General features: G+C 49.2%; 1 protein-coding gene across 2 annotated transcripts in view; it reads right to left on the reverse strand.

Annotated features, from left to right (window-relative positions):
* The window catches only part of CORO2B (coronin 2B), a 125,833-nt gene that overhangs the window by 20,709 nt on the left and 92,832 nt on the right, over positions 1 to 12,292 (reverse strand). For both annotated transcript variants that reach the window (XM_054565226.1, XM_054565227.1), the window contains exon 3: positions 4,049 to 4,165. In XM_054565226.1, the coding sequence (XP_054421201.1) occupies positions 4,049 to 4,165 (117 nt within the window). The remainder of the gene's footprint in view (positions 1 to 4,048; positions 4,166 to 12,292) is intronic.

Consider the following 12,292-nt stretch of genomic DNA (forward strand, 5'->3'; position numbering starts at 1 on the left):
TGATGGATCTGAGCCCTTCATGACACTGAGCTTCAGCTTCTTCACCTCTAAAGCTACAGCTGTTGGTGAGGCGCTCAGAGTGCTGGCTGGGAGTCAGGGGACCTGGGTTCCGGGCCCTGCCCGGGGCACAGACTCCCCGTGCGACCTGGGCCACGGTGCTGCGCCTGGGCCTAGTGCGTCCTTCTCCGGGAGGGCCTGGGCCTCAGCCTCAGGGGCCTGTTGGCTCCAGGCCCAGATCCTTGGCCCTGAGGTTGGGGAGGGGCAGAGGCCTGCGGGACACTGTGGCACTCTGAGCTGCTGCTTCTGGGGCAGCTGGGCTGGCCACCAGAGCAGAGCTTACTTAGTTCCTCTCTGGTCTGGAGACTTACTCTCCTCTGTGGATCGGAGCCTGGGCCCGCCCCTGCCCTCTCTGTGCCCCCAACCCCGGTGTCTTTTCACCCCTCCCCTGGGGGCTCCCCTTCTCTCTGTGGAGCCACATTCCAGCACTTGTCCAGCTGGCTTGGGCCCCTCTCCTCCACAAAGCAGGTCCTGACCCTCCTGCTCCACGGAGTCCCCTCCCCTGCCACCCCCACCGCCTCCAGAGCATGTGGTGACTCCCGCACATAGCACGCCTGGTGTCCCGGCTTATGTTCAGATGGCACGAGAAGCACAGGCCTCACTTCAAAGTGCAGCTGTGCCCCCTGGCATCCCAAGCCTTATCTCTCTGCTCCCACCTCCCCTCTTGTCCCTCTCCCGCCCACTCCCTCCCCGGCCACCTCCCCAGCACTCCCGCCACACCAGGGACCTCCACCTTCCAAACACACACTCTTCTATGGTGTGAATGTTCATGTTGCCCTAAACCCCAAAGTTGATGTAATTAGGAGGTGAGGCCTCTGAAGAGTGATTAGGTCATGAGGGTGGAGCCCTCATGAATGGGATTAGTGCCTTAGGAAAGAGATTCTAGACAGATCCCTAGCCCCTTCTCTAGTGTGAGGACACAGTAAGACACCTGACCATGCTGGTACCCTGATCTCTGGCTTTCTGGCCTCCAGAACCATGAGTGATAAATTTATGTTGTTTCTAAGGCAGCCAGCCTGTGGTGTGTTGTCACACGGGCCTAAGCTGACTAAGGACACACCCCCTTCAGGCCTGTGCCTTCTGCCCTCCTCCTGGGCACCCTTAAACCTTCCGCTGCCCTCAAAGTCCTGCTTCTCCAGGGTCAGCTCTCTCTAACCCTCTCTGCCCTGCCTGCATCTTGGTCAAAATGAATCCCCCTCTCCTGCCTGGGCACACAGCCCCATATGACCTTCTGCGGCTGCAGTGACTTCATCTGCATTGCATCTCAGCGAGTGGGGGGTGATGCTGGAGTTTCCAGCGCAGGACTGAGACTAGCTCAGAACTGCTCTCATCCTCACAGCCACTGCCAAAGAGATGTATCATCATTGTTACCGATACAAAGAGGAGCAAAACTGATGCTCAGAGAGGGGAAGGGACATGCCCTTGGTCACCTGGCTGGTAAATGGTGAAGCTGAGATTCAACCCCAGATCAATCAGATTTCACGGCCAAGCTCGCTCTGAAGCCCAGCATCCAGGAGCATGGTGGGCACACGGTGGGAGGGAGCTCTTGGCTCGTGTGGCCAGGGCGTGTGCTTTTCTTGAACACAAGGCATGGAGGTCTGGTTCATTAGCCGGGGTCCTGGAGCATGTTGTACCTGATTCTCAGGTGATATAAAGTGCTGAGTGAAAGTCAGCACCACTGACCCCTGCCACCCTTGCCCTGATTCAGGCAGAAGTTTTCACCTGAGGTGGAGTCAGGATGGCCAGTGACCCGGAGAGCCCAGGCCTAACCTGTTCCCCCCCGTAGCAAGCTGGACCCTGCTCTCCTCTCTCCCAGCTGGCTCCCCTGGGCAGACCTGAGACACCCGGAGGGGCCTGAGGCTTCCCACAGGGCTCTGGATTCACATCATGATGAGACTTCGTAGAACAGGAAGGGCTTGGGACCACAAGCCCTCCTCACTTTCCTAATTGTGTGTCCTGTCCCCAACCCTCAGTTTGGGGGTGGCAGTGCCTGGCTCACAGGGTGGCCATGGGGGTTAAATGTGTGTAAAGTGTCTAGCTCAGTCTGGGTGAAGGAGCCCGGGATAAGGCAGCTCCGAGTTTCAGGGGTGTTTGCTCCCTGTTGGATGGTCAGGGTCGCTGAACACCTTAGCAGGCTCCGATGGAGCCGGCCGTAGTTGCTGGCACTCCTTGGCCTCCCTGTGCCTGGGAGAGAAGGATGGGCAGCCTCTCCGGCTGCCCTCTTTCCCAGTGAGCCCAGGCCTTACCCTCACTGACCACTGACCTCTCTAGCCCCCACGCCCTCCACTTGCCTCCATCTCCCGCCCAGGAAGGAACCAGTGACCTCGTTCTTCCCTGGCTTCCAGACCTGTTCTGGGCTCCATCACCTCGTGTCCATCCTCTGGCCTGCCTATGCTCTGACCCCTGGTCACTGTCCCCATTTAGCTAAACACAGTAACTGAACCTAATGGCCCATGTCACCACCAATTCTTGATTCTCTGCTCACGCGGGCCCTGCCCTCACTGCTGCTGCTCTCAGGAATCGTCTTGGGTTGACTTCGGGCTTTGACCTTCAGGAGCTGGTCAAGCCCTAAGTCAACACTCTCTTAGCCCCCTCCCCACTACTCCCTTTTAATAGGTACTGTGCCAGTCGACCTCTCCACCCCAACTTTATTAACCAATGGAGAATAATTACTGGGACTCTCTTTCTTTGGATAATCAATTAGGCGGGCTATATTCATTCCCTCACACATTTATCTTTCCATTCACCCGTCTATCCTTTTACCTTCATCCAATCATCTTCCCTTCCATTCATCTATCTATCCATTATCCATCTATTTAGCCATCTCTTTACCCAACAATGGAGTCATCCATTGAATAATTTATTCAGCAATCCACCCACCTAGTCATCCATCTATCCAGCCATGCATCTATCCAGGTGTCCGTCCATCCATCCAACCATCTATCCCATGCAATACCTAATAAGCATTTACTTAAATAGTAGGCTTTGTGCTAGATGCTTGGGATTCAGAACCTCTGCTCTCAGGAGCTCATGGTCCAGTCTGGAAACACAGGAGACATGAGTTTGAAGTTCCTTCTATTTCCAATGTCCTGGGAGCCTATGTCCTCTACCCAGGCTATGCCAGTGCATGCTGGGTAGATGCTTGTGGCCTGATTGACAAGCTGACCTCCCTTCACCTGGGAACACCAGCGGCTCAGGAAGCTCAGCTGAAGGTCTGAAATCCCCTCTCACTTCTAAGCTGGTACATTGATGGTGTTCAAGGCCAGTGTGAGAAAAGACATAGGGCCCCCCTGCAGACACATGAAGGCTACTGCCACCACCTGACCCAACCCCGCCTGTAAAAATCAGCGGAGCTCAGGGGAGGGGTGGCCAGAAAACAACTTCGAATTTTACCTTCCCTGGATTCTTTACCTCCCCTCTCCAAATTCTTTCTGCCCCTTTCTCCTTTCCACCTCCATCTCTCCTACTTGTTCTCTCTCTCTCTCTTCCCATTAAGGGGCGGGACTCACAGCGTTCAAGTACTGGGCTACCACTATGGGTCCTTGGACAAGTCATGGCAATTCTCAGGCCAGTGTCCTTCCCTAAAGCTGTGACTCCCAGGGGATAAAACCAGACGGTGCATTTGCCATGCCCGGCCTGCAGAAACAGGGGCTCTTTTCCTCAGGGCGCATCCATTCCCTTCCCTCTCCCTTTCCTCCTTGTCCACATTCTCTTGCCTGCCCTTCTCCTCTTGAAAGCACATACAGGTGTTGAATCACATGGTTCATCTTTTTGTTCCAATTCTCACCTATCAAATTAACGCCTCCAAGCAAAATCACTCTAATGGCACAAGATCTGTCAAACAGTCCATGGATTTGTTTTCTCAGACCTTTTCCTGACCCCCCATCCTGGGTCAGACGAAGGGCAAAGAAGGGAGAAGGAGGGGAGTTTAAGAAGGAAGCAGGGAGCAGTCCCAGGGGCCCACCCTCCTCGGGACACCCCTCCTGCTCACCGACGTGTCCTCCGAGCATGAGGCAATGATGTTGTCAATGAAGGGGTTCCACTTGATGTCCAGCACGTTCCCTTGGTGACCACAGACCTTGGGGTAGTTGGGTTCAATCCTGCCTGTCTGCCGAGAAGCGAGAGAGAAGGAGATTAGTTTGATGGCCCATAGCTGGCCCTGAAAGGAGAGCCTTTATTCTGGGCTTCTGAAATGTCTTATTTGACTCTGAGTTCCTGAGTCAGGCTGGACCAACGTGCCCTGTGGCTGTGTCCTCCCCAACACTGAATGGTGATGGGGGACGGGGAGGACACTGCTGGTCCACACGACGCCTTTGTGCAAATTGGCAAAAGTGCCTCTTCCTCAAGTAAAAACGTTTAAAGTTAAGATGTTACTGTCCACCCGAATGACGAAAGGCTGCCACCCTGGCAGGACATGCACCCAGACTCTCCTCAGGGCCCATACTCCCCATTGCCTCCAGGAGAGGTGCTGCCATCAGGTTTGGCTCAGGTGGAGACTCTCCTGCTGCTCCGGGAGACAGGGGAGAGGCCCAAGCCTCAGCGTCCGCCTAAACACTGTCATATACGTAAATTATTCTGCCTGCAGTGCGAATGGTGCTGCCCCCAGACATGGCAGGCTTCTTCGGTATACATCTTAAACACCTGTACACAGTGCCTTGTGGTTCAAATTGTAGTCTCTGGAGTCACACAGGCCTGAGTTTGAATCACAGCCCTTCCACCCTTCAGCTATGTGGCCTGGGGAAAGTCAATGAATTTCTCTTAGCCTTGGTTTCTTCATTTCTGAAATGCAGATAGCAACACTTACTTTTTAGCATGGTTGTAAAGATTAAATGAGCTAATGTGCTTAGCAAAGTGTGGAGAGTATCATCATAAAGATTGCTCAATATATGATAGTAGTTATTATTATTGTATAAGTTAGATAACACCTCCTCCAGGAAGTCTTCCCTGATCTTTCTCAATGAGTTAAGAGCTCCTCCTCTGTGCACTCAACAGCATTCTGGATTTCTCTCCATTTACAGCATCATCACATGGAGTTGCAGTCTGTTTCTATTTGTGAGCAACTGAGGACCAGGTGTGTGTCTTCCTTGTCTCTGAATCTCCAACTCTTAACAAGCCTGGCACATAGTAGGTGCTCAGTACATGACCTGATAGACATCCTATGAGAGGAATAGAGTCCACAAAAGATGGCACAAAGGATGTGCAGATGGAGGATACAGAAAGGGTAGGTCCATGCTTAGTGGCCATAAAGGTGGCAGGGAAGGGAAGGAAAATTGTAGGCAAAATCTGTGTCTCCAACCTTTTTAAGACTAGTTTTTTGGAGGGTTGGAGGAAATAGACAGAGTTTTTCTAATCACTGCCCATCTGCTAATGGTGGTTAGGTGTTCGGGGGCACCTCAGGCTGGTCATACCTCACCTTCCCTTAGGTGCCTGGACTGAAAAATGAGGAAGAGAACCAGTGTCTGCCAAGGCCGTGCCACATGTGCCCTATACATCAGCGGTGCTGTCCTGCCATAACCTCGCCGCCTCTCCTGCCCCCCGCTTCCTGCCTGCATCTCTATCAGCTCAGTTCCAGATCCTTTTTTTTTTTTTTTTTTTTTTTTTGGTGACACAGCAAAGACAGGATGGATAGAGGAAAAAGAACCCTAAGAGGCGACGGCAGTGGGATGGCGGCTGAGGAATGAGGCAGAGAAAGACAGAGAGGGAAAAAGCCTCCGAGGTTGCACTACAGAAAACTTTACTGAGGCTGGACATCATGGGAAGATTAGAGAAAGGAAGAAATGGATTTGGGGACAATGGCTATCAGTTAAGAATGGGATCCCCTTTGACATTACACGAGGGATGTAATTCAAATTGGAACGTCTTTTCCAATTACTTTCAGACTGTTGAAAAATGTTTCTTTAATTGAGACTTTGAGCAGAAACGGAGCCACATGTAGCCCTGGGATTTATTAGGGTTATACCTTATCTTCCTTACCTTATGACAACCCTATGCATTCAGCATGAGGAAGTTAAGGCCCAGAAAGGTTAAGCAACAAGGACAAGATTACCCAGCTCAAAGGGAAGTGCGGATTCTCACTTAGGGGTGAGCCTCGAAGCTGAGCCTTTTGGACCCCACTGCTCGGCCTTGGCCAGCTGTCCTCCTCCAGCTCTGACGTCCATGGGCAGACTGGCCCTGCGCTGCCTGCTTCCACAGTGCACTTCGCCTCTAACAGAGCCATTTCTGACATCGGATCCCTAAGGCTGCATTGGAATGATCCCTGAGCAAAGCTGTTTGCATTAAGCTTTTGGCACTCAGCCCAGGCCAGGCAAATCTGAGGGGCACTGAACCAGTCAATAGGTGACCATCAGCTAACAGCAGCTCTGGCCAGCAGCCTGTGGGCGATGCACTGGAGGGATCAGTGAAGCAACATCCCTGGAACCTATTCAGATTGGGGAGAGGTCAGAGCCCTGCACTGGGAAGGGAGTAAGTCTTTTGAAAACAGAGAATAATCCTGATGCAGTGAACATGTCTGGGTGGACGTCTCTTTATACGACGGCTGCATCCCCCAATGGGGTGGGTAATTATAAGCATCATGACTTAATCACATTGTTTACATGACTAGCGACCCCTGGGGTTTTGTAGTATACAACCTGGTTGGCCCTATGCAGCAGCCCTGAAGGGAAGGCTTTCAACCTGGCAGCTCTGGTTTTCCTGTTTTGTATAGAAGGATTTCACATAAAATGTTAGAAAGACAAACTATATTGCTAAGAGGAAAAGTTTGAAAACCAAAGTTCTATAAAGAATTAAACAAATTAAAAATACAATTATTAATTTCAGGAAAAACAGTTGTATCAGAAAGCTTATGCAACCCCAATGAATAATGATTTATATACAATATTTACATAGTTGTAATAATGGAAGTCCCGAATATTTATTTAAACAAGAGTTGTGCTTTAATATGCTAGGAGGACAGAGGTAGGGGGTATGCGCGCGTGCGTGTGCATGCATGTGTGTGTGTGCAGTAGTAAGAGCAGAGGCAGAGCTGGGAGAGGGCCAGATTACCATCTTCCATAGTAGGAAGTCAACAGACAATGTCTAAGACTTAAAAAATCAAGACATGGCAGTAAGAGCAGGCAATTAAGAAATATGAGGATAAGTACACACACATACACACACACACACACACACAAACCCAACTAAAAGCAACAAAAGCAGTCAGTCCCCTTTAGGGCATGGGAAATGAGGAGTGTAGTGAAGCGGGACAGGGATGGAGGGCAGAGGCTGTGGTGTGCTGGCAAATGTTTAACAGCTGTCTCGCCAGTAGGAAAGAGGCCTTGGTTTGCAGCATTTGCCCATCTGAGTGGTGTCACTATTCCCACAGTGGCTCATTTCATATTGTGGGGTGATATCACCAAAAGCAGAGTCAGAAGAGACTCACAGTAGCACGTGTTAGTTACATAATGTTTCTGCCATATAGATGCAATTGTCCCTTGGTATCCACAGGGAATTGGGTCCAGGGCTCCTGCAGATACCAAAATCCGCAGATGCTCAAGTGCCCTTATGTAAAATGGCATGGTATTTGCTTATAACACAACCACATCCTCCTGTATACTTTAAAGCATCTCTAGATTACTTACTTATAATACCTAATACAGTGTGACTGCTATGTAAATAGTTGTTATACTGCATTGTTTAGGGAACAAAGACAAGAAAAAGTCTATTTACGTTCAGCACACATGCCAACAACAGGTCTAACTACATAGTACACATCAGAAACACTGTAATTTTTTTCCAAATACTTTAGATCTGCTGTTGGTTGAATCTGTGGATGCAGAACCCCCTACTACCAGAGATCAACTGCGTGATAGATGTACGTAACTTCAAGAGCACAAACTATAGTAAAATAATTAGAAATAATGACTTTAATATGTAGTACATCTGTTTTTAATATAATTTATTTAATTGAAAGTTTGCATAATTTAATTTTTAATAATGGCTATATTTAACAACCAGTTTGCAAAACTCCCAAAATTTTAACAAGTTCTCACAAGCCAGCACAAGCCTACTCCAGCACATCACTCACTTATGGTACTGTAGGCCTTGTCGTCCTGTTAGACTTTATGAACTCTGTGTAATTATTACTTTGCTAGACAGAAAAATTAGAGCAAACAAGTAAAATGCATGTACCAGGTGTTCTAAAGGAAGCTTGTTTTGAATTTTTTTAAATGTGAACAATCCTCTCCCAGAACCTCCCCACCTCAAATGCCTTTGTTTTCTGCTCCAGTCTCTGTATGGCTTGTGACTAGAGACCAAATCCGGATCTGGTTCTTAACTGCTCCACAGGGCTACCTTCTCATACTTATACACGTACCAATAGCCACACCAACACTAACAGCTATTATTACTTTATTATATTAATATGATCAAAATTTAATGCTTATAACTCCATTTTATAACTGAGAAAACAGAGGTTTAACGAGTGGAGTCAAGGTTTTTCAATGTTTCATAACTTAGAATCACTGTTAAGATGGTCACCTCACAGAACAGTCCCAGTGGTAGGGTTCTCAGGGGTTCTGGGTCTCACCTGCCCACTTGTCCTTGAACCTCAAAGACAGCTTCAGCCTCAGCAGAGCTGGGGCAGAGTCCTCACTGCACAGGGTGGGGTGGGGAAGCCCGTTAAGTGGCACCTATAATCACCAGGGAGCTCTTCACACTGTTGGTGGACCATATCCTAAAGGCCTCAAAGGACAAAAGAAAATGACAAATCCAGTCCCTCTTCGGTGGGACAGACCTTCGATGTCAAATGCTGGATGGTAGCTGTTCCATCTCAAGGAGGAGCCCAGTGCTGGGGATCCGGTTGTATTTCACATACACCCTACCTGCCAAAGACAGAGTTGAAAGGGGCTGGACACACGCCCCTCTACGTGGTGAGAGGGAGTGTGCAGTAACCTGAAACCTTCCTCAGGTCCATTTGACAGGTTGTTAAAGACTTTTAAAAGTCTTTGACTAATAATTCCACTTTGGGAATTTATCCCTGAGAAATCAACAGAGCAACACACTGAGACATCCACTATTATCTTATTTATTATAGGGAAAATTTTTAATATGCCCAACAATGGGGCATCACCTAAATGAGTTACAGTACACCAAATAATGGGATCTTAAAAATGCATTTAAAATCATATTTTCAAAGAATATGTAATGACATGGGACTTGCTCAAGATCCAATGTTTAGTAAAACCATCAGAATCAAATTATACATATAAAATGATCCCTACCTATTAAAAACATACACAGTCTATAAGAGAACACATCAAATTGTTAATAATGGCAATCTCTGACTAGTTGGGTATTAGTGGTTTCCAATTTTTTTCACAATGAACATTTAAAACTTTTATTAAAAAGATAGATGTTATTTAACACCTTCCCCCCACTCCCCCATGCCCCCTATAGCTTTGACTGAAAAATATTCCTCTCTGGTTTTGGTCACATAGGTTTTAAAGAAATCAAGTGCAGGCTAGAGTCTACCAGAATTATGTGTTTCGGAAGCTTTTGTGGAATATAAATATGTTTGCTCATATAGGCTTCTCTACTCCCTTGTTACCAAAGAATGGTTTGGGAGGGGAAATAAGATCCTTTAAATTGAATAAAGTTCTATAACTAATTGAAAGTGGGGCTCAGCTTGGGTGTGTGTGCACTGTGTGAGCACGTGCGGGGGGTGTGTGGAGACAGCCAAGGCCAGGCCCTCCCTCGGGAAGGTCAGCAGTGGGGCTCACCCAGCAGGCTGCCCGGGGAGCGGCGGGTGCTGTGGGCCTCCATCCAGGCTTTATCTGAACCAGTGAACTGACTGAAGATGAGATATTTTCAAAACAACCTGCATTGCAGCTTCAGCTTCCTAGAATCTTGCATCTCTGCAAAGCTGAATTTTGTACACAGAAGCAAAACGTTTTCTTACCTGGGGAATCAGCTTAGCAAGGCAGAAAGAACAGACTCAGAACAAGAGGTTGGGTTTCTAGACACAGCTCGACACCCACCTCACTAGCTGAATGACCTTGAACATGACCCTGGCCTCTCTGGCCTTCCCAGATTCCCAGAACCTGGGCTAATGCCCTTTCTACTTGGTGGCTGCCCTTCTTTCTGTATAAAGCAAGGCACACCTGCAACCAGAGGGCCTTGCTTCTGCTGTCCCAGGACAAAACAGAGATCCACACCAAGTCTGTTGTCAGAAAGATGCAGGATGGCAGTACTAATAATAACAATAAAAACAGAATGACTGTAATAACAATTTGACAAGAGCTTATAAAGAGCTAGGCCTTGTGCTAAGCACTTTATATACATTATTTTATTTAATTCTTGGAACAATATTATATAATTTTACAAAATCCTTTTAATCCTCCCGTAGCAATCCTTTTTATGGATGAGAAAACTGAGCTCTGGGACGTGACTTGCTGAAGGAGACACAGCTGGGAATTGGGGAGCTGCCATTTGCACTCGGTGCTGCCTGGCTCTGAGGCACCTCGGCCACGGCCACGCTGCCTCCTATTTCAGAACGGAGGTGAGACACCTGATCAATTAGCAGGGAAAGAGGGGTTCTAAGAAGGGGCTGGCTGGCAACTCCGTGTGCCCCTTAAACTTGCTCTTGGAGACTCTCCCTTCCCGCCTCCTTTCTCACTCAGGCTCCTCCCTCCCCCTAGTGGTTCCCAAACTTTGCTACATTTTGGGATTCCCTGGGAAGTTTAAAAAATCCAGTGCCCCATTGCTTCTTGGCCTTTCGGCTAAGATCAAGTGTAAAAAATCCCAGTGCCCAGGTTGTATCCTGTATCAATTGAATCACAAGGTCTGGGAGCGGGGAGCCAGGCATCAATATTTTTTAAAGATCCGCCAGTGATTCCAATGGGCAGCAAAGGTTGGGAACCACACCTTCCCCAGCGGCTCCCCATTCCACTGGGGCCTCAGGGAAGCCCCTGCAGCGCTCACACATTCTAAGGCAGGCTCAGCGGCTGCCTGACTCAGTGTTGCCCAGGGTGGGTGCGGAGGGGGAGAAACCAAAGGCCATTACTGCACGCTTAATACACTCATTTGCAGAAACCACAGATAAAGCAAATAGGAAGATAACAGTCACATCAGGAGGACCCAGGGTAATGGGTAACGCTGAACCCAGGAGACGGGTGATCTAATGATGGAACCCCAAGCTTCCAGGTGGGAGATGGTTTTGGATAGGCCACGCTGGTCCTCACAGTCCCTCCCCCATGAGCCACCCCGTGCATCCCAGAACATCCGAGTAGGCTGCTCACAGTCTTCTCTGCTTTCTCTCCGGATGGAAGTTGGTATTAAATGAGAGTCATTACAAAATAGGCACCATAGTCCTTCTTCTCCAGCCCAGGACAAAGGTCAGGCCCTCTGTGCCCCAGCCTCCTGGGTCTGAAGGAGGTCTTGACTCCTTCTCAAAGCACTTATGCTTACGTGACCTGAACTAATATTGCCCAGGGAAGGTGTGATTTGACAAATGAGGAAACTTGCCCCTGGTCACCCCACCTGGCAATGAGAGCCAAAGGGAGTCTGTGCAGGTTCAGAGCTCTGGGGGCCACCGTGGCCTTCTCAGCAGGGGTGACGGGGTGTCTCATGTTCCTAGGTACTGTGTGCCCTTCATCCAAAGGGCGGGTGCTGCCACCCCAGGGAGTGCCCAATTTGCCAGTGACTGTCCCCAACACACACACACACATATGCAGGCACACACCATCACACAATTATAGACACACAGTCTCACACAAGCTCCTCTCCACGGCCACTTCCACCCAGGCCTCTGACTCTGCTCCTTCCCTCCTTGCGTCCCAAACAGAACGTGCGGGTCACACATCCCACACTCCAGGGCCCTGTTCTCTCCAGCCAGCTCACCTAATAAGCAAAAGTCTTCTAAGGGGGCTCTGGGGTATAAAGGGTCAGTCCATTTCTCCTTGCAGGTCGCCTATGTGCACATTGACAGGAGCCTTTTAGAGTGCGCTCTTTCACGCGGAGCTGGACTCTCCTGGGTTCCTGCCTGCCAGGCAGTCTGCTCAGAGATCTATTTTGGATGGAGATCTATATTCACGTTAGAGCTCACTCGACTGTCCTGGCGATTTCGGAAGTGGGTCCACTGCTTTGTCTCCCTGCCTCCAGTGTCTGTAATTCTCTCTCTAATCCACCCTACACACCTGCCTAATTTTGCCAGAGGACAGCTCTGTGTCAATAACTCTCCTGCTCCAAAGTTTCCAATGGC

The sequence above is a fragment of the Pteronotus mesoamericanus genome, unplaced genomic scaffold (assembly GCF_021234165.1).
Source record: "Pteronotus mesoamericanus isolate MK-2021 breed Mesoamerican mustached bat unplaced genomic scaffold, CSHL_Meso_final contig_164, whole genome shotgun sequence".
Taxonomy (NCBI): domain Eukaryota; kingdom Metazoa; phylum Chordata; class Mammalia; order Chiroptera; family Mormoopidae; genus Pteronotus; species Pteronotus mesoamericanus.